This window comes from Phalacrocorax aristotelis, chromosome 2 (assembly GCF_949628215.1).
Source record: "Phalacrocorax aristotelis chromosome 2, bGulAri2.1, whole genome shotgun sequence".
NCBI lineage: Eukaryota > Metazoa > Chordata > Aves > Suliformes > Phalacrocoracidae > Phalacrocorax > Phalacrocorax aristotelis.
The window spans coordinates 35,484,867-35,507,555 of NC_134277.1; the positions used below are offsets into that span (position 1 = coordinate 35,484,867).

The 22,689-nt window shown below is 44.8% G+C and overlaps 1 protein-coding gene across 2 annotated transcripts in view; it reads right to left on the reverse strand.

Moving 5' to 3' along the window:
* The window catches only part of RAPGEF5 (Rap guanine nucleotide exchange factor 5), a 161,068-nt gene that overhangs the window by 52,590 nt on the left and 85,789 nt on the right, over positions 1-22,689 (reverse strand). For both annotated transcript variants that reach the window (XM_075083017.1, XM_075083016.1), the window contains 2 exons: positions 13,909-14,015; positions 13,482-13,570 (listed from right to left, as the gene is read on the reverse strand). In XM_075083017.1, the coding sequence (XP_074939118.1) occupies positions 13,482-13,570; positions 13,909-14,015 (196 nt within the window). The remainder of the gene's footprint in view (positions 1-13,481; positions 13,571-13,908; positions 14,016-22,689) is intronic.

The following is a 22,689-nucleotide window of genomic DNA, read 5'->3' on the forward strand; positions in this document are numbered from 1 at the left end:
TTTGGGAGAGCACTGAAGGTCTGGGGATCACATGAGAGAAGCACAGCTTCAGCTGGCAGAGACCCTCCCCTGCCTACAGGTTTAGACTTAGCTTGCCCAACATGCCCAGGTTTCCTGACTGACCACGTCCCAAAATCCCCATGTGTGTGCTTTGGGGCTTCTGCCCTCAGCAAACCTCAGGGGTTCAGGGGGACCCCACGATAGCAATGGCTCCGCAGGGTCTCAAATTGCCCTGGGGAAGGGCTCCCTGCCCACCAAGCAGCCCCGCTGGGCAGAGCACACAGCGCCAGCAGACACTGTCTTCAAAGCATTTGCAAGCTGTGTGTGGCCCAAGGCCCACACCACTGTCACAAGGAGAGCAAGGAGGGACCCGACAACACCCCTTTGCTTCCCAGGCCCTGCCTGGGGGGACATCCCTTCTCTGGGTAGCGGGGAGAGGACAGTGAGGAGCCTGCAGCATGGCCAGGGTGCTCCCTCACAGTCAGGCTGGGCTCAAGCAGGCCAGAGGTCTCTGTTTGCCCCTCCTAAGTTAGAATTACTCAGCTGCCCTGTGCAGCCTCTTTGTTCGTCTCCATGCAGCTGAAGGTGGAGGTGAGGAGGCGTTTCATCTGCCGGGAAGTGGGGTGCATGTGCGTGTGCTTAATTTCTAAATCATCCAGTTGTTGCCTCCCTGCCACTCCTTGCTGGCACATACCAGGACAGAAATTTTCCACCTGCACGGTACAGAGTCCTCTCTACAGACAGCAGTGCAACAATAAGAAGAGAAGCTGTAGACACCCTAATAGGCAAAACGTTTGCATTTGCCTGTTATTGGTGGTTTCCATGCTTTGGGGCAATGCTGCATGCTCACTGCTGCTTTAAGACTTTGAATGAAAACCTCTTGACAACAGGGATCTGACAAATGCTATTTGTTTGTGGTTGTTTTTCACTGCTGTTTGTTTGCTTCCAGCTTGTGGCTGTGCATCCCCCATGATGTACTAACAGTAACAACAAACAAAATCCCATGGACAAGGCTCCTATTGGGGTGGGGAACGAAACCCAACAAGGGTTTCATTATTGTATTGATGCCAGGGCTCTGAATTCACGACTGGGAAAGAACAAAACCAGTATCTGGCTTTCTGGTTTTAGCTGCAGTAGTTCCTAAAGAGGTCAATAAGCCCTAAATCCTAAGAAATGGGGGTGGGGAGGGTTAAAGAAAGGCTGCTTAGGGAATTGTAGAGCCTTGTGGGCAGGAGGAGGAGGAGGGATAACGGCAGGAGGGGGATGATGGGTACAGAAAAAAATGGAAAGAAATTGAGAAGCAGTGAAAGGTGAGGTATAAAGGCCTCTAGCAGTCCCAGGTCAGACAGCATGATTTTTCCATGATTACATCCCTGATTCTGGCAATTTGTGTCTCCATTAAAACTCAAGTTCAAGCAAAGGAATAAAATCACAATTCATCCCAAATGTTGTCACAAGAAAGACTAAGTTTTTTATTATTAGCTTCCATTAAAATTAGATCCATCAACACTGCTACTTTATCTACATTGATCTGTTTCCCCCGTCCTCCCACCCTCCAATTTTTTTGCCCCCAGTGTCCTTGAAAACTAGCCATCACATTTTCACTTCAGAGGGAAGGTACTGATTTGTTTTCAGAAGGATCTCACAAGCATTTCTGATCTGAGACAAGGTTATCTCATCTCAGCCTGGCTCAGGAGACCGCTATGCAAACTGCTACCACAGCTACAACTCACATTGGTATTTTTTACCTTGTCTAAAAGATGGGACAAGCAATTTACTTTATTGCAGTAACTAATGCTATTCTGAAAAGCTGTTTCTGCCAGAACCAGCTATACTCCGTAAGGGTAACTGGCATCTCATGAGAAACCTTTGGCTATCAAAGTGCTGTAATTCTACTCCCATTTCAACCTCTGAGAGGATCAAAATTGACTTAAAAAAAAAAAAAAAAAAGAGATTGTCTCCAATGCCAACTAAATAGACTCTCCTAAAAGGTGTTATACACCCCAACTGATACCAAACTGGATCAAGCCTTTCCTTCTAAAAAAGCAACAGCAGTTTAAAGCCTGTATTATGAGCTTACCAACTGCAGTTAATGCACAAAGCTTATGAATTTATGCCAAGTGCATTCTGCTCCATTATCTCCTTTTTAGACAGGCACCTCTGCTTTCACAAAAGCATTCCTACTACAACCATCTATTCCTACATCTACCATCTGACCTTCTGACTTGCCCACTAATATCGAAACCCAGCAAGATAACATAAACCACAGCAGACTCCCCTGCCAACCTCATGCAGCACACCGCAAATCTGGCCTTCAGTAGCTGCTGCCACAGCTGCTCTTTCCTCTCTTTTTTTCCTTGGATACACTAGAAAAGGCAGCAGCCAGTGTTAGGGCAAGGCAGAGCCGAGCTCCGCTGCACTTGATAATCTGGAGTGTGTTGGCACCAGTTTGCCAACGCCAGACAGGCTTTCTCAAGCAACAGCATTTATGCAACTCCATGACAAGCAGAGGCATTTGGTGCTGTAATGCAGTCCAGGGCTGGCAGCTATTAAGGGAGATCTTAAGAGCTCGCAGAAAGTCTCATCAGGCACTACATATCGGGAAATATCCAGAAGTCTATTCCAATTTATAGTTCACAAATAGGTCTTGGATTGTGGCTTTTTGTTTTTAATTTTCCTGGGTGTCCTCTGAGCACAGGGATTTACAGAAAATGGTAAGGTGGGAAAGAAAACGATTGCATCAGCACACTGTACAACAAAGTATCACCTAACGGTAGTAACAGGCAGCATGACAGGGAGCTTAGCAAAGTAATGATAATTGCAGTTTGGCTATAGCCAACACCAGACCCTCTCGTGCTCACAAAAAGACCAAGGCTGCCACTTCCATAATACCGTGAAACCGTTTGAACTTGGGGCACGTTGAGAAGGATTGCGGGGGAAGGAGGAATTAACAGCATGAGAGTAAATTTAGTTCACAAGGGGAAAAAAGCAGCTTTGAAGAACAGATTTCTTTCAGATTCTTAATATACAACCTCAAAGCACAGGTCTTCAGTGAATCCATCCTTCCACCCTGTGGGCGGGGAATGAACACGCTCTTTATATTTCTCAGAAAATGTTAAACTCACAAAAAAATCATTGTATTACAGCAACTTCGAGCTCTGGAAACACTGGAACTCAAACCCTGAAGACAGTGCGTGAACTGTATTCTTGGACTCAAAGATGCAGCAAGTACGTCAAGACACAGTTTTATGTTTTCAACATTCTTACATAAAAATTCCCCCATCCTGTGAAAGCTTCCTTCCAAATAAATCTGAATTTCAGAGCACCATGTCCAAGTTTTATAACATTACAGAGAGTCGGCTCTTGAGAAGGAGTGCTTTGCTGTATTCTGAGAATGAGCTTCCAACTTAACAGCCATCTCACTAAGTGCTAATAGCAACACAGGAGTCTTAACGGACGAGCACCCCCACTTATGTCAGCAGGTGGTGAACCCCTGCGTTGTGGAAGAACATAAGAAGAGGGTACTGAAGAGAGCGTTTCAACAGTCTGCAGGTCAGGGTTTGACAGTAAAAAGCCTTAAGAAGGACAGGAAGGAGAACAACACTAAGTGGTGAGGGTGAGTAAAACCCAGGGAAGATGGGAGACCTGTGGCGAAGGGCATCATGGCTGGGTTCCTGAAGGACTGCATGGTCTGTGGCTCCCACTGAAGGAACAGGACGTGCAGACACTTCATAAGAAGCAGCAACACTGATATTTCAGTTTTGCATTTCCAGCTCCTACTCTCAGTTAACTGACCTGCCAACCCACAAACTATCTGTTGCTGCTGTTGTGCTACTCTTACAAATCACGTCTCACTTTTTCTCTAGTAGAAACACCAGCTTTGAGATAACCCTCTGTTTTATTATTAGTCAGCTTCAGTGCTTTATGAGCTACATTCTGGGAAAACAAGAAGATAGGGCTGTATCTGGGGCTGAGAGGATCTACAGAGTTGTGTCACCTTCACAGCAGGGCTTGTCCTCTCCCTTCATACATTTCACATTTAGTGGTTTGACCCCACTGCTGCAGGGGAATTGATCTCCAGCAGAAATAAGTCAGTAAGAGTTACCACAGTTCAGACTCACTTCAGAATTTGGCTATGACTTTTTGCTAAGCCCCAATAAACGTTGACTTCCTTTGCCTCTGACCTTCTTACGGCTCACATATGACATTAGTTGCAACAGAAGGGATCTGGCCTGCTTTGCCTGCAAACCTGCAGCTGTGGAACTGACTCAGCCTCCAGTGTAGTGTTTAAGCCAGACAGGGAAACAACACAAGTGACTCGCATACTCCTAAGATGATATTTCCCTTGTCAAAAGAGATCCCTTTGGCACCACCACTGTGCAGTGACTCAGTTTTCCTTTTTGCCTTTACGGCCCTCAGCCCTAGCCACCAGACATGGAAACACTAGTTATTTGTGCTAAATTTGATGCTGACCAGCCATACTCAGGTGAGTAGAAAAGGATTCAGACTAAGGCAGAAACTGAGAGGCAACCTCTACTACTCTTTTATTGCTACAGTACAAGCATTTTTAAAAAACAGAACCTTTCCAGATCTTTTTATCCTTTCCATACTCACTTCTTGGCTTAAGAACACAAGATAATCAGCAATTATCAAAAGCCCTGTTATGAAAAAAGTTCTAAAGAAGTATTTCTCAAATATACAAACATGGCTCTCTATAATCTCAGCTACTTCATGCATTTGTTAATTCAGAGATCTATGCAACCATATATCCTTTCATATATTTGAAATACCTGTTCCACTGGTTTGACAATTCATTCGTATCACTTAGACTTCCAGTGTCATTAGGGGGAAAGTATCGCAAATAACTGATTAAAACTCTTTAGGGTCACACTGGTTTTCCAGAAGCCTTACCAAATTCCCAGTGTCACAACAACTTGCCTCACAGGTGCCTCATCAAAACCTTTACACCACCCAAGCCTATTTTGCAGTACAACAAATTAACACATCCTGCCTTTTACGACATTGAAAAAAAAAAAAGAATTAAAAGACATTCATCTGACATTTTCACTGTCAGATGAAAATTATTGATCTTCACCCCTAAAAAAGTTCCTCTGCTAGACCTGCACTTCCCAATTCCTTTCTACTTAAACCCCTAAGATGATCAAAACCTCATCTTGTCTAGAGTGCACATCTTCATAATAAATGGTTTCACACTAGACTTTCATGACAGCTCCTTATCAATTTCTCACATAGCAAAAGGTGACAACTAGCTATAATGAACAACAGAATTGCAGAGAAAAGACTGAGAAACTAAGATTACTATGATCTAATTGATCATCATATATAGTGGGTAGCTTTTTCTTCTGCAAATTTAACTCAAACACAAACCACATTAAACACTTTGGGCCCTACCATCGTGCCAAGGTATTCTGGCACAAGGTACAAAAAATTTATTTGGGTGTCTGAGGTGCCAAAAGGGTGCTCTAGGTGCTCCTGGGCATAGTGAAAACCATGTTTGTCTGACAGCCACCTCAGTTCCTTTCCCTTCTTGAAAGGGTCTACTATGCTAGGCGTGCTTTCACCATGAAAACTGTTTGTGGTGATGAATTGAAAAGATACCATCAGTATTTACAGAGAGAGTCCTGATCACTAAGGATGTTCAACATTCCCCATGCTGCCTTTAGTTGCCCAGCCATTGGATATAATGGCAAGACAATCCAGAAGCAGCATCCCTAGACTCCGCCTTTCCAAAAGTTTGCCCTAAACAAGCTTTAGTGCCCAAGTGAAGAAAAGAAGAGGGGAAAAAAAAAACCACAAAAAAAACCATTCAGATGTTTTTCAGGCTCCTTATTTCCCAGAAATAACTGTCTGAGCTCCTGCTAGGAGACAGCATCTCAGACATATTCCCTTCGCTGGCATTTCCCATTAGCTTAGGCACTGCAGCATGTGACACGCTGTCTGTAGTGAATCCTAGACACAGCACTCCCTCTGAAAGCTGACTGAGCTCACTAATGGGACAGAAAATAAGCCTACCAAAGGAAAAAAGATAGACTTTCCTGAGATACATCTACTTGGCACAAGGTCAAACCAAGTATAGCAGAGGAGAAGGGGCTATGTGGCAATGAACAGGAGGACAACTGAAGGATGTCAGATCTTCCCATGTGAAGCCAGTGTCACTGCCGACAGCCTTGGTCCCAACCTCGTGCTTTCCCCAGGGTTCCTGCCTCTTGTCTCAGCTCCAGGCCCCACCATGCTGTTTGCAAAGCCATTCAGCAAACTCTTCACTCTCTGTTGCCAGCTGAACTGGTAACATACTCAGTTTTCCTACCTGAGGGAACCATGATCTTATAACCTTAGATTCTGATTAATTGTTCCCACACTGCATGTGGTGCATGTGATATACCGGCTCAGATCAAAGATTCCCATAGAATGGAATGAGACAAGGGCCAACGGAGGATGCCCAGGGGAAGAAAAAAACCTAAGAGACAAACAGAGAGTTATCTTTCTCTGATGTACCCTCCTAGCTTCCAGCAACTGGCAATGTAGACTTTCCAAATGGGAAGTTGTGTTGACATCACTGCAGTGAGAGTTTTTGCCAGGATTTTGCCTAAATTTGTTTTTAAACCCTTCCAATCTTTGGCTTCCACAAAATCCTCACAACAATGAGTTTCACGGTTTAGCTGTGCATCATATCAGAAAAAAACTTCTCTTTATTAGTTATAAACCAAATAATTTTACTGTGTTACAAAACACTTTCTGCATTATGGGAAACAATCAATAGTTTTTCCATACTCACCTTCCCCACACAATTCATAGTCTCATAGACCACATTATGCCCCCTTTAGAGAAATTGCTTTTCTATGATGACCAGACCTAGACTATTTATTCTTAGATGTATTTAGTCTACACTTCCTATCACCCTTGCTGCCCTTTTCAAGCTTTTTAAAGTTCATTTACAACCTTTCTGACCTGGGGAGAAAAAGGAACCATATTATACATACGGTATTACACAGTTATACAATGGTATAACCGTGGTTCTTACTTGCCTTCTGTCCTAATTGTCCTAAGTACTGTTTGCCTTTTTGATCAAAGCTGACCAAAAATTTCCAAGAACTATCCACACTATCTCCAAAGACCTATTTTCTGCATATTAGCAAATTCAGCACCTCCACTGAATATGAAGAATATGATTTCCTTTTCTCCATGTTAGAAAATGCATTACTTTGCATTTTTCAAACTTGGATCTCATCTGCAATTTTATCACGCAGTCACGCAGATTTTTATTCCTTTCAACTTTCTTCAGCCACAGGGCTGGTTTGAGGGGGCCCACTCCCAACTCATTTTCCCAGTCCTCCACTGCCCCATTCTACTTTCATGAGGTTATTTTTGAGTTGGATCAGCTTCCTGATCTAACTCAACTTGCAGAGACATCCAAGTGAAGTTTGCCAGTATAACAGGACAACACAACACCTCAGACAAGCAGTCAGAGGTGGGGATAATAGGGTGTACAAGAACATGATCTTGCATGGCCACCGAAGGTGAAGTCATGGCTTCATTTATCATTAGACCCTCAACCATTTAATATTATCGGCGCATACTGTTACCTCAGTTTTCATCCCACATTCAGCAGCACCCCACCTTTCACTGGTGACTTCTCTCAATTTTAAACACTGACAATTTACTCTTACCTTTCATTTTCTCTCTTAAGTCATCATCAGTCCATATCAAAAGAATCTTTAAATTTCTCTAAGGATTTTTGGCAAGGAACTTTATCAAAAGCATTCTGGAAATACAAATATAAGATATAGGCAGACCAGACCATATATACCCTCATACACCTTCAAATCTTTAACAGCTCTACAGGATACACAAGATCTGACTTATTTCTGGAAAAAAAAAAACAACAAACCCAAACAAAAACCAAAAACATTTCCTTTCCCTCAGTACAATATTTCTGCATGCATTTCTTCCTTCTACTTTTACTGTACTGCCACCCAATTTCCCAAAGTCATAACTTCATGCGCCAGTTTTGCATCTAATCAAAGTCCTGCAAGCAAGTTTAGCTGCTAAAGGCACCAGTCCTTCCCTCCTGCGGTCCTCACCTGTGTGTCTCCCGCTCCCTGCTACCCCTTCCCTGTGTCTGCTACAGAATCACACAACAGGCGACAGAGGCACAGAGGGATCAGTGCAGTGCCAGGAATGAGTGGCTGAGCTGCTTGACTGCGGCGCAGTTTATGCTGGAATAATGTACTGGTAAAATAACAACCTTATTGCTTAGATGTTCCCCAAATAGAACCATTTCTTCTAATTGGCATCACATTTTCCACCTTCCTCTGCCAATGAAGCTGATTTATACGATAGATTACACATGACGGTTAGAGGTTCAGCAGTTCATATCTGAGTTCCTTAGAAGTCTTTGGGGAGTAACATCTGATCCTGGTGATTTGTTACTATTCATTTTATTGATTTATTCTAAGCCTACTTCTACTGACACTCCCATTTGAGACAGCTTAGACTCATGCTGCATGAAGCCATGGTCCTGTGCAAGAACCTCTCCAGGTTGTCTCACAGTGAACAGTGAGTTAAATAATTATTTTAGCTTTTCTGCTATTCTTACACTGATGTTACTCCATGCACTCTGCTAAACTCATATTCTTATCCTATGGGCATGGCAGCAATATGCATTTGGCCAACTCAGTTCACCAAGTTTCCCTAAAACTTTAGTGACAAGTTTACAAAATCCCTCAAAATGATGGTAAGAGGAAGGGATTTATTCCTAAAAGCTGGAAGATAGGATTACAAAGCATTGGGCAAATACTTAATCTCCTTGACCTCAGTCCACATGCATCAGATACACTCATGTTGATTGTGCAGCAGTCACAGGAGCACACTTTCTTAGACACCTTTTACTCATCAGTAATAAAGTAATAAAGCACAGTGAGCAAGAGTCCCAACAGTATCCTTTAGAGCTAAGAAACAAACAAAAAATATCAAAAATCACTCAGGCTTTTTTTCCTTTGATTATTAAACAAAAGACAACACCTCGAACAGGCAGAGCTGCATCCCTTCTTTGCTGACTAGAATCAGCTCATGCAAGGAAGAACCATTCTCCCAAAAGGTCACATACAGCTCCTCAGAGGGTGCCACTACCCAACATCAATGCAGCACCATTGGTGCAAGTGTAGAAACAGAATAGACTCCAAGGACAAATGGACACAGTCTGAAGACACCTTCCAGATGCTACGTTATGATGCTAAAGCTAAAACTGTTTGTGTGTGATGGGAGAGTTCCCACTAATCCAAGGATCATGCACAGTCCCAGATAAGGTGACACAGCATGGTACAAAGGTCATTACTCCTTTCTTTTCCTATTCCTGAGAAATCCAGACCGTACTTACACCTTTCTGCATCTGTTTTAGCTACATCATGAGGATTCATCCCTTTTTCTGTGCTGTTAGCCCTTTCACCATTTTCCACTCTAACTTCTGTGATAGCCTGTCTAACAGAAGTGTCACAATCCCTTTCCACAATCTCTTTCACCCAGTCCACCAAAAAGATACATCAGTTAAGACCGACACCATCACATTGGTCCAGTCTTACCATTCCCCACATCCTTTCTCCAGATCTCCATTTCTCACTGCTTCTTGTTCTCAAAGACCTTCACAAATCATTCTACTCTTCTCCCTACTCATTCCATAAAATGAAACTCACAGTAGGGAGGTAAAGAACTCAGTGTCATCAGATGTGATGAGGAAGATTATGTTCTGCTTCAGCAATGTTATGCTTAAGCTGCCTGAGAGCGGTGGCCCAGTGACCTGAAGGAAATGGTCTCAGGGATCCAGGCCGGCCCCGAGAAGTAGCAGTGTATGTGATGTCCACTGTGTCACTCCAGAGGCTGCCAAACATGATCTAGTCTTTGGAGTGTCCTCTGACTGGTTTCTCTTCAAACATACCATCTTGCCTTGCAGTGATTGAATTGAATGTTATTTCTGAGGCACTAGCAGCATTTCTTTCTCTGGATAAAAGCTTTTGTAGAAAAGGACAGCAATTTTGAAAGAAATGTTGTGGAAAGAGATTAGAGATCCTGAGACACTAAGATTTAGCCTCTTGGAGATTATTTGTTCAAATCCCCATCCTTGACGAGGATTGGCCCAGGAGGTATGCCTTGCATTTTCTGCCTGGATATTGACATATTTGAAGTGTCTCGCTCTGTTCAATTCTTAAAACGTCAAACTTCCCCCTAAAGTATGCATTCAGCAGACATCCCTCAGTGACTCCAACAACCATAGAGATGGCTCAGAAAAGTTGTTCATTACAGAAATTTAAGATTTCCTACATGAGATGGCTGGAAACAAGAACAGTCCTCTTGGGGGTTGGTATATTACAGGTTCTCGTAATTCAGCAAGATGAAAACTTTCTCCCTTTGAGATGGAAGGCTGGCAAGACTTTGTTACTGGCAAGCCCTGATTTAAGATGATGCCGCAAGAACTCACATATATTCTCTGACTTAGTCATCACAAAAAAACCTCAATCATTAAACTGTTATTAAGTACCTAAGTTTAAAGAGTCTTGCAGACCTCAGGCTTTCAAGACATCCTTGCCTACAGAAGTCATCTGAGCAACAGACTAGTCTAGCTGTGCACATTGCAATGTCCCCTTTAGTGTCCTCAGTTGCTATAATGTGTTCAGCCACATCACAGATGCTGGGACTCTTCTTCAGGTTGGGTAAGAGGTGTCCCCACCTACCTTTTATAGAACAGCACGCCGCAGCAGAGTGTTTAAAGTATCTCGCTACAGGTTTAGCAGCAGCTGAAGGGTGGTGCCCTGAGGCCTGGGCTGGACCCCAGTTCAATTTATTCCAGCCCAGCCCCAAAGCTTCCCTTTACTCTGCCAGCTGTGAGCGGTACCTCCTGACTTGGGCGAGAAAGTAGAGGATGGCTGGGAGCAATATATGGCACACCATTCAGCCATGTCAATGTTTATAAAAAGCAGTGCCCCATGACCACGCCAGCCCCAGGAGACAGTGGATTTTTTTTTTTTAATGACCACAGAGGACTGCAGTTATGATCTGCTATACAAAGGGTGGGAATGAAAACATGCGGAGCATCCCTCCTTGGGAAGCAGTGCAAAGGGTCAAAGAGAACAACAGCCCCCTGCGCACCAGCATATGTAAGAACAGCTCTTTCTCATGTTCTTTACAGATACAAATAAGCAAACCGGGTTGGGGGCTGCAGGGAAAACAAGAGGCCAAGGAAGTCATCCTGGAACTGGCAAACCGACAGCAGGAGCAGCAGCTGGGTACAACAACATCATCCTTTTATGTTCTGTAAAGTTATGCCGGGTAAAACACAAGCCTGCGGGACTCTGCAACTCGACTGTCCTCTGAGATGGGCCAGACTAGAACTACAAAAAATACAAAGAACAGCAAATCCAAGCACACAAACAGCAGAATGATGCCTTCAGGTGCACAAAGTGTACATATGTACAGTTGATATCCCGTACTTCCTCATGCCAAATGCCACCGAGTCTGCAAAACAGACTCAAATCAAAACCATTACAGGGGCATCCGCCACATAAAACACTGGGAAACATAACTCCCAAAGTCTTTTATTTTGATTAAGTTCTACATCACCAGATTAATGAAGTCAGAAGAAAACAGTATATGATGAACTACCCTTGAGGAAGCTGAGGGCCGCTGGGCAACATTTAACATGCCTCCTTGTGATGGCAAAAAACTGAAGCCACAGCTACTTTGTTCTGTCCCTAGGATCCAGTTAACCCCAGCTACAGGGCAGAGCTAATTGTTTCTTTCTAAAAGGAGGCAGGATAAGGCAGAAGAGGTGAGGGGAAGCCAATCAACCTTTAAATGCATTACCATCTGCTAACGACCAAGCAAGTAGTGGTTTAGCATTTGTTTTGAGAGCAGTTTAGCAGCCCCTCTCTATAACAATAAGCACAGGCTTATGAACAGCCTCCTGGTGATGGGAGGGAAAGCAAAGAGAAAAGAAAGAAAAGGTAGTACACGTGAGAATGTACACAGCTTCTGATGTTTTATGTACAGGGTGCTTTGTCTTTACAAACACTAAAATATGATGCATATCACTAGTGAAAATCTCATTCTTTTCCAGCAAGATTGTGAGCTTACAAAACAAGATAAAGCAGACTATGAAGATGGGCAGCTAACATCCCTCAATCTACATATGATAAATGTTAATGGGGAAACTTATTCTGGATCTAACATTTGACCTTAAAGGGCCAAGGAAGGACCCTCACTACACTAAGAGCTGGCTCAAGTAAATTACACCCAGAACTAGTCTGAGGGCATCTGTGGAAGGAAAACAATCGCAGCCCCTCTCTGCACTAAATATTAATCTCTAGGCAGACAAAAGCAGCACTAGGAATACCGTAATAATATCACCAGCAGACATTCTGTATGTTTCTTCAGGGCATTCACACATCAGCATTAGGAAGATGCCTATTGTCCCACATTAAACTAACGACTTGTTCCGAGAACCCAGTCCTGACGTTCCTCTGGGAATCACAGATGTTATTTATATTTTCAGTCACGTAAAAGGATTAGTGTGTTTATTCTCAGTAATCTCATTTGTAGAGAGAGATACATACAGGCAGGAGGAGTATGCGTTTTCACCCTATTGGGAACGATGAAATGCAGAGCTCCGTTTACAGCCAGCTGCCTTCCTCAGCTCTTCAGTATTCGGGACCTCCGAAAGTCCCACCAGCCTGGCTGCTTTCATTAAAACTATCTATAAATCGCAGGCACTTCTGATGAACTACCCCAGGAGCTCTTGGTGACAGCAAGCTGTGCATATAGCCAAGAGATACAGCTGAAAATTAAACTGCATGTCAAGTAGCCCGATCAATATAATAATTGCTCTAGGCTGGAACAAATGACAGTCTCTGGTTGAAGACACACAAGTACAGCGTCAGGCTATACGCTGTGCCTGGGTTGCGAGGAAATTTATAAGCCGTGCTTATGAAACAGAAGATGTGCCAAAGTACCGGGGTGGTGGCAAAACGAGTAGTTAGCCAGGAGGCTGAAGCGCACAGCAAGTATCATGATCAATATAATAACAGCTGCAGGCTACGGGGAGCGGCAGTCTCCGTCTGAAAAGACGGGGTGCTGCTGCACGCCGCAGCCTGCGCTACCCGGGCAGCAGCGAAAGCCCGATATAAAAAAGGCTCAAGTTGCTCTAAGTAGGCGGCTGCTGAGCGGCCTCGCTCACCGCCGGCACGCCTGCCCCAGGCCGGGCGCCCCGCTCCGCCACCCCCCGGCGGCCGCAGGCTCGCCGCTCCCTCCCCACGATGCCCCGGGTTGAGCATCAGGCTGGCAGCCGGCTTGCGGCCGGGGGTGCCCGGGAGCGACCCCCGCCGCGCCCCGCTCTGCCGGGACCGGCACCGGGACGGGCACCGGGAGCTCTCCCTCTTCCCGGCCGCCGCCTCCCCGCCAGGCTCGCTCCTTACCCGTCTCTTTGTCCTGGGCGGCTTCCAGGTGCAGGTCGCTGAGCAGATGCTCCAAAATCTTCTCCGGCGTCCCCGACACCACCACGTATCTGTCGGAAAGCAGAGAGTCCCCGGAGTCATCCTCGGTGGAGGACTGCGAGCGGCTGCTCCACTCGTCCTCCTCGTCCTCTTCGTCGATGTACTTGAAGTAAGGCACGTCGAAGGTGGGCAGCGGCCGCTCCCCGCCGCGGCCCGCCAGCGCCTCGGGCACCCGCACCCCGCCGCTCCCCATAGCGTCCCGCTCCCGCCGCGCCGCGCCGCCCCCCCTAGGCGCGCCCCCCGGGGGCCATCGCCCAGCCGGGGGCCGCCCCGCTCCCGCCGCCGCCGCCGCCGATGCCGGCCCGGCCGGCCCAGCCCCGCCGCGCTCCCGGAGCCGCGGAAGCCTTACCTCCCGCGCCGCTCGGGGGCCGGGCTGCGTGACCACACCTTCCGCAGCACCAGCGCTGCGCCGGCCTCCTCCCGCGCCCGCTCGCCGCCGCCTCCATCGTCCGCCTTCTGCGCGCAGGGGAGAGAGCGAGAGGGGGAGCGCGGTCAGTGCCCGCCCGGGGCCGGGGGCTGCTGCCCCGCACGGGAGGGTCCCGCTGCCGGGGCTCTGAATCGAGGAGGGGGCAGAGGGGAGGGAAGGAACGGGCTCCCCTTTGTGAGCGGCGCTCGGCATAGTATGTTGGATTTTAATTCGCGGGAGCGGGGGGGGGGGATGTGGGGTGGTGTGCAGTGAGGGTTTCCGTGTCCCCGAGGTGATGGCTTGCTTAATTTCCAGCCGGTCAAATAAAGAGGGGGGCAGGTAACAATAGTGGGAAAGCGGCAAGCGCCCCCCAGCACTCCAGTAATACGCAGCAGATTACACCTTCTGTAAAGCTTCTCTCCTGTACTTCAACAATGGCAATAAAACCAGTGGGACAGGCATGCAAGGTATGTCCCTGAGCATCTCTGACAATGCTCTGTGTACAAATCTCCCTTCTTTTCAACAACTTTTTAACTTGGGAAGCAAGCACCCCCACAGAAAGTTAAGCCCAGTGTCCATGTTATCCCGACTTAGGGATATCAACCACCCCTAGCGTAAATCTCGGCCACGCTGCAATTTGGACACTGACTTTCTCCCTCTCGGCTCCCTTAAACGGAAGGGAGCTGAACAATCATCCATTTCTGCACACGCAGCCCGCATCCAGAGAGCAGCTAAAGCCCGCTGACGGAGCAGCGCAGGAGATGAGGGTTTGCTGCTGACTGAGCAGGGCGCATTGAAACAGGGCGACTGCCAAAGGGCTGCTCACAGCCCCCCGAGAGATCCTCCTGGCAGATCCAGTCAATGGAGGGTGAGCGACACAAAAGAGGCAGCTGTTTCAATGCAAGTACATCCAGTGGGTGCTGTTCCTCTAATTCTGACCTGGTTTAGTTATATCGTTCAGTATGTCAAACACACGTACGAAGGCAATACGCAGACTACTCGAAGAAGAAAAAACAGCATTTGTGAATTGAGTGTTCAGTATCCAGCAGTGACAAAGACCTCAAGTGGGCTAAAAATTGCTGAGGTACAGATCTTGGCAAAACAAAGGAGAGAAACCACTTTATGATCCCTCTTGCTATTATTTTATTTCTTATTCCAAAACCCAGTTGAGTCTGATCGCTGCTTCTGGTTGTCACTGTGGTGCAGGCATGTCCAAAGATGCAGTCCCTGCCCTGAAGAAGTTTTCTTTATCAGTAAACAACATGTAGAATTGATCTATGAAATTTCTGCAAGGTCAAACGTACAGGTACCGAGGCAATTAATGTCAGATATTCATTGTAACACTCCCAGGGGACATTACTGAGCAGCCGCGTTACAGGAATACTGATGCATAATTGTAATCTTCCATTTCACTGGCCGTGGTTTTTTGTTGCCTACATATTTGAAAAGCTGCAATGAAAGAAGCAGCAAAAGAAGAAGAAAAAGAAACAGGTGCAGCATTAAAGCAATTCAGTAATGGGGAGGTTTATCCAAACAAATAAATCTCTCAATTTCTCTGTCTTTTCTCTGGCATCCTCTACAAGAGCCCTGACACTCTTTTCCTTGTGCTCGCTGACATTCCAAACTGCAGCACATATGGGGCATATATGTTATGCATGGTGCTGTATTTTTACCAACCATCTATTCCCACATATATGGACATGGATTTTAAGCGTACCCATATACACTACATACATGAGCAGCTGGCAGCAAGTCAACAGGGAGCACTGGGAGGGCAAAAGAGCTCTCATACTAAATGACATTAATAATGGTTGTTCTGGAAGACACTGTAACCCGCTTCAGCACCTCACCAAGCAGAAACATATTCAGAAAACCTTTTGGGTAATTTTATGCAAATTAACTGCATAAAGTGCCCCAATGGTGAGATTTTCATAAGGCCCTTCCTCTTGTCCTTGCCTATTTTATGAATTTCAAGGAAGAGAAAAATCAATGTGTTTCATCAGGAAAGACAGAAATTGTGCAAAACCAAGGCCAATCAGGTTCAGTTTGGATTTTGACTACCTATAATAATTACTTCCAAAAAAAGGTGAGGGATAGAGAATTTCTTTATTTTGCCATCTTCTATTAAAAACTATTTCACTTTAAGGGAAGGATTGTTATTTCATTAAAATCCCACTTATGCATGATGTATTTTTGCGTTCAGTCAGACCCTTTAATCATACCACAAGCAACAACAATTAACCTGAACAAAGGAAAGCACAAAGACAAATCCTATGTATTTTCCCAATTTCTACAAGTTCTGATTTCACTACAGATATTACTCTAAAATGACGTCAAGGCGTGCTTCATTTATCGGAATCTTGAATGGTCCGTGGAATAATTCTCGCTGGAAGAAAACCAGGCTGCTCTCAACATGCTCCATCTAAATCCAGGGGCAGATGAGGAAGAGGATGCAGGGGGCCCCAGGTGACAGCGGCATGTACTGAGGAGCAAGGCAGCACCCTAGCTGAGTCCCTAAAATTCAGCAGACTGACTCAAGAGACCTTCTATCATACCACCAATTGACAATGAAGCCTCCCAGCACTTCCTCAGACCCTTATGCAGCCCTTGCTTAAGCAACCTGCACTGACCAGGCAGGAGCACAGTGGCTCAGCGTTACCGTCTCTCTCATTTTATGGCCGGGCAGATGAATTGGGGCAGAGGGGCAACCGCAGGGTTGTGCTGCAGATCAGTAGCAGAATCACAGTTCAAACTCTGCTGACGCTACACTGGCACCTGAGTTTGAGCTCCCCACGCTGCCTATTTGACATTTACTTTCCTCCGGTGCAGACAGAGGGTGGGAAGTGACTCCCAGCAGCCTGGGTCAGAATACATTTGGATTTGTGCTTTCACAGAGGTGGGACAGGAGTGGGTAGAGCACCAGAGGGGCTGTAGAGGTTAATCGCTGTCTCACCACATGTGGCCTCGAGCAAGTCACTTGTGTAGGCTCTCCCTCAGTTCTCCCTTCAAAAGCACCATTTGCATCCTGCTTGGATGTTACACTCAATCCCTAGTGCAGATTAACGATATTAGGAAATTTAGCTAGTGTCCATGAAGCGCTGTGTGTGTCAACCATTACATTTCACATTTATTACGGCTTTTAATTAATCATCTCTTAATAGTTTAACACAGCTCTGTCAACCTCTACGTCACTTCCCAGCAGTAGTTTCAAGAAAACAGTAAGGCCCTCTGGACTCAGTGGATCTTTTGACTGGTATTATGGTCAATTTTCAACTCCTCTCATCCATCTTCCTAACACTAAGAGAAGCCATTTATCTCCTGGGTAATATATTTTAACAGCAGACAAGTGCTACCTTTATTTTCAGCATGAAAGGAACCCTGGGGTGGTATAAATATTTATATGCTTATAGGAATGAAACAGCTGGAAGTCCTTGCTTAGCGGGCCTTAACTTGTGCAGGTTACGCTTTGCATGAGTAGGAATATGACCCTCTGAACTACCACCAAGGCAGAAGAAAGCAGAGGTACATACGGTAGTGTTGAAAACAGCCACAGCCTGATGGCTTTCTTATGGAAGATGTTAGGTTTCTGGGTTATTTGCAATTGGCAGGAAAAATCCGATCTCTGGATCTGGATCTTATCAAAACAACCGATAACTTTGGTATCAGTCAGGGATATTTCTGTGTCCCTTGAATTTCTGAGTTTGGCCTTTTAATCAATTAAAAAAGGAACCAACACCCAGAATGTGCTGCCTCCCCTCTTCCTACAAGAAACGTCCACTGCTAGAAATTAAGTTGAAAAGATGCTCTATTTTCTAACAGCTTTCTAACAGAAAAAAAACCCGGTATGCTCTGCAACAGACACAGGATATTGAGATACCTGCTTCACTGAAAAGAAAGTGCATTTTCACATCATTCCTCCATAGGACAGGACACCTGTGCAAAGATCTATTTTTTTATCTTACCCATTACTAAAGTGCCTGTTAGACTGGAACACCACTTCCCGTTGACAGAACTTCCCTTCAATAATTCTCCGCCTGCTTTTTTTTTAAAAAAAAAGGGACCTGACCCAGAGCTACCCCAGCAAAGCCCAGATGCAGAGAGGCTCCCACATTGTTGGTTTCAATGGGTAATGAAGTAATACAGCAATTAAGAGATAACCTGAATAAAGGCACCTATAAACTTAATGAAGCATTGAAAATTCAGTCTGCAGACAGATTTTCCTGCTGCCAAACCACCACACAAACGCAAAGAGAATCTTCTTTGGGCAACATGCAACAAAGCAAACTTTACACAGGCTATCTGCTTCAAAATCACATTAAATAACAAAGGAATTGCCTCCTCTAGGAATTACGGAGGGTAGGAACATTTTGTTTTCATAGCATAATTTCATAAAACTGCCTTGATGCAATCAGATGCTCATCACTTCTGCCTCTATGACTTTTGATGCTGGTGCCAGGGCATGCCCCTGAGAGGTACAGGAAGTGTCATACACGAAGGATTCCCGGGGCTGTTTTTGTTCTGACGAGGAGACCGCTTTCCCCAACAGTGAATGCATGGAGCTTCCCTACACACATGGGAATATTTCCATGTAGGAGGTGTGAAATACAAGAGCAGAGGCTGGAAGGGGGCTCAGAAGCACAAGTGTAGACAGGCTTCCGCTGCAGTGCAAGGAAGGTGCTCAAACAGGTGACTGAGCAGGACAGAAGCCACAAAATAACAAGATCCTCGTTTCAGAAGACTGATTGTTTTCCTGGGCAGGTATATTTTTGTTTGGATGTCATAATCAATCCCTGGTGCATATTACCCATGCAAAAGAAGAATTTCAAGGACATGATTAAGATGGAAAGATCAAGTACGAAAACTGGTAACCACTGACTGGCATTCTTTAATTTAGCTGCTTTGAATAAAACACTCCCCCCCCCCCCCTTTTTTTTTTTTAAATATGTCCTGCTCATCCCTACGGCTCTGCCTTGTCCAGCGTATGTTGAGGCCTTCTCTGGGACTGGGTCAAAGTTGAGACAAAACGTCCTTGTCTGTTGGGACCGTGCTGTACCCACTGCAAAGGCTGGAAGCACCTTCCTCCACAGTGTGACACTGAGGTCCCCAAACCTGCCCACTGAAAACTGGCTTGGACTCAGCAAAAGTTACAGAGTTACAGCTGCTTTAGCTCAGAGCTCTGTCCAGCCTCATTACATGGTACAAGCAGATCCTGGACGTAACAGCCAAGAGGTACAGCTGTAAAGAAAACTCTTTGCAGCTCAGGCTGAAGCATGCTCAGAGCTTACTGATCCTTCAACTATTAACCTGCAAAGCTCTAGAAACTCTTTACAGAGCATATACAAGCTGCATTTTTTGGCCTCTACCTCAGGCCAGATTTGGGGAGGTATTTATGAAGATGGCAAAAAACCAAAAACTCCTCCCCAAAGGGATTTCAGGTCCCACTTCAGAAATGTAAGGACATAAGAGTGTTTCAGAGAATTACTGCCAGAATTTTTTTACACATAGCAAAACAGTATATACCTCTAACCTTACTCTTAGCAGCTTTTGAACTGTCTACCTGTATTTTTCATTTTAAAAATTAAATAGGCTAAGGCAGATACATTTCAGAATAAACAGTTAAGATGCAACAACTCTTAGAAGCAACTGAAAATGAAGTCTTACAGTGTGCGGCATTTGCCAATGCTAGTAATAGACAATGAGATGAGTCCTAGCTATAAAATACAAACACATTTATATTACAAAATGAAAGTTAAAAATCCTAACAACATTCTATTAACAGCTTCTCCTGTAAGAGACACTCTTTCAGACAGCATTTATCAAAGAGTAAAGATGATTGCCTGCTTACACTTCACTCTGTTTTTCCTTGGAATCTGTTCTTGTGGAAACTGCAGAATTAGGTTTAAAGTCACCAAAGTACAAATAGATGTACAAAAATGACCCTGTTCTTTACAGGCTATTCCTCTTTATTTGACAAGAAAATGGAAATGAATGCAGCACAATTAAAGTGGAGATGGACGACAATATCTCTGATCTCTGGGGATAATCCATCTCAGAATATGTTACTGTATTTCACACAGATTTGAGAGAGACGAAAATCTGTATTAATGGGCTTCACTGACTTTCAACTACAGCACGAGAAAAGCATTTCAAAGTCACTAGCACAGCTGAACCAAGGAAAATGGTATTTTTTTCTGCAGTGATTACCCTCTCTTTACTCTAGAAGGACAAAAATAAAAAATAGCTGCTATTCTACCTCTACTTAAAATACCACAGCACAAAATGTTTTAAATGGGACTGCGTATTTCGTAGTCAGTTGCATGATTGCTCCTTTTTCCAAATTACAAGGGAAAAATTACCTTACAGGACTGCAAGAACATCAATGGCAGCTTTTCAGCTGACAACTCTTAAGAATCAAAAAAAAATTTCTCACATAAGGCTGTATTATTTTATTTCACCATAAAATACTGCCTGTGGCATATTAATATTACATTTTATGATTTTTCTCGTCTCATGAACTTTTCTCCAGTTCTTCTTTGTACTCTAATACCTCTGCAGTTGTTAAGTCTACTTTCATAAGCATGCACTAATCCATAGTATACTCGGATAAACAGAAATCTACTGATGAAAAATTAAAATGGCTTACACAGTGACCTCCTTTTGGCTCTCAGCAACTTCTGACCAGTCTATAAAACTATAAAGTGCTTTAAATGGTTCGACCACCACCTCTCCCAACAATGGTCATCCAGGTGTCACACCAAAGCTTCCCAGTGGTCTCATGCTGAGCTATCTGTCTCAGAGATGCACGACAAAGAGCCGACATTCGGCTCAACACAACCTCCTATGAATTTATCAGCTTCGCAAATGGTGGTAAAATGAGCACAAGCCACATCACAAAAAAAAAAAAAAATTAAAATCCTTTGTTGCTGAAACCAATTCTGAATATCACATCTGATAATGCACAGAATAAGACCTTTTAGAAAAACTGTTGATGCTGTCATCTGCATACCAAGTATCTGCAAGCAAAGGCAATGTTAATAACAAGTTACCCTTGTAGAGGGGTCAAAAGGACAGTGCTGGTAAGACAGAGATGACAGACAACAGGCATCAGGGAAAAGATTAATATCCCTACACAGTCATACATCAAGGAGCTCAATTTTTGCCTATAATCCCAAAACTGCTGAGAGTAGGATTATTTCTGCTTTCCCTATTACTAAGAAGAAAGAAACCGCTCATGGGAATAGGGCACTGCTAGACGGGAGTCCTTATGTGAGCAGAAAGGCTGTGGTAGGGTCCTCGGGCAAAAAACAACTCTGTCGCGTGATGTTCCCAAGTGGTGGTCCCATCACGAGCAAGGTTGGGGTTTTGTTGCCCATGCCACTTAAAACACATGAAAAATCTGTGTAGTTCAAGAAAGACAAAAGGAGTGAGAGAAGAGGAGCATCACATGGCATTTCACAGCAGGGTAGTGACAAGAAATGCTCTAAATCAAGACCGAATTGTCCACACCCCTGACTGGCCCCCAGTTACCTCCAAATATAATCATTTAAGGTGAGAGTGCTTTTATGGATCAGGCTTTAATGAAAGGAGGCAATATGTGTAACACAGGGAAAAAGGGCACACTTCTAAAATAACACAAAAAAAAAAACATTACTGGTGTCACAGCCACTGAAGTAATGATACCATAACCTTAACACTCCACAGCTCTCTGTCGGTCAATGAAAAATGTCTTTTTAAGACAACTGAAGGCTATGTATTTCGATTTTCCCTTTCTTGGAACACATGCTCTTCATAGCTGTTAGTAGATAAGTTTGACAGGCCTGACAGAGAGGTGCCACCTTGGCAAGGACAACCTAGGAGAACTTCTCTCTGTAACCATACAAAAGTGGTGGGAAAGAATGGAGGAGGGAGTAGGGAGAGAGAGACAAAAGACTTGAGAACAGTATTAATATTCTTATCATTCTCTCATAGCTGGCAGGGCTGCACTTACTTCAGAAATACCGGGATATGGTAGAATTGCAGCCCTGGAGGATGCGTATTTGTAGAAAAACCTGTACCACACCAGGGCAAATTAATGTGGCTGTAGAACAAAAAGGGCAGGTGCCAACCATCCCTTCCAGTGGGCTTGCAATCAGTATGGTGGGATGTGGAGCTGGTTGGAAATTTTCCAGGACAACTTTTTTTTCTACTGAAAAAATGCCGATTCATTGCAACTGAAACAGTGCCAGAACATGTCATTTTGAACAGAAAGCAGCCTGCTGGGCTCCCCCCACTGCCTGCACATACTGCCTGCCCCAGGGTGGCAGGGCTTCCACATCCCCTGCCCTCCGGGATCTCATTGGGCTTGGAGCTACAGTCTGAAGGTCCAGGTCCCAAGGTTTCTACCGTAAGTGGCAGGAAAATTAAATCTGTATATTTGCCCTAAGAGAGTTTTGCAACTGTATTATTTTCACCAGAATCAGAATGGAAACTTTTTTCACCCCAAGAATGTAGCTTCTATAGGACAAAACTCAAGCGCCAGAGGCATCTCCCTTACATATGTAGATGAAGCAACAGTTCAATCCGCCAGCTACCAAAGAGTGTCCTCCAGTGATGTCAGTGGCAGTGGATCAAACCTTAGTGGCAGTGTCAAGCATGAGGGAAATTATATTAGAACTGCAGGATTTATGTCTTGGCCAGGAAGCAGGGAGGACTGCTGAGGATTTGAGGACCGCAGACTTAACCCAG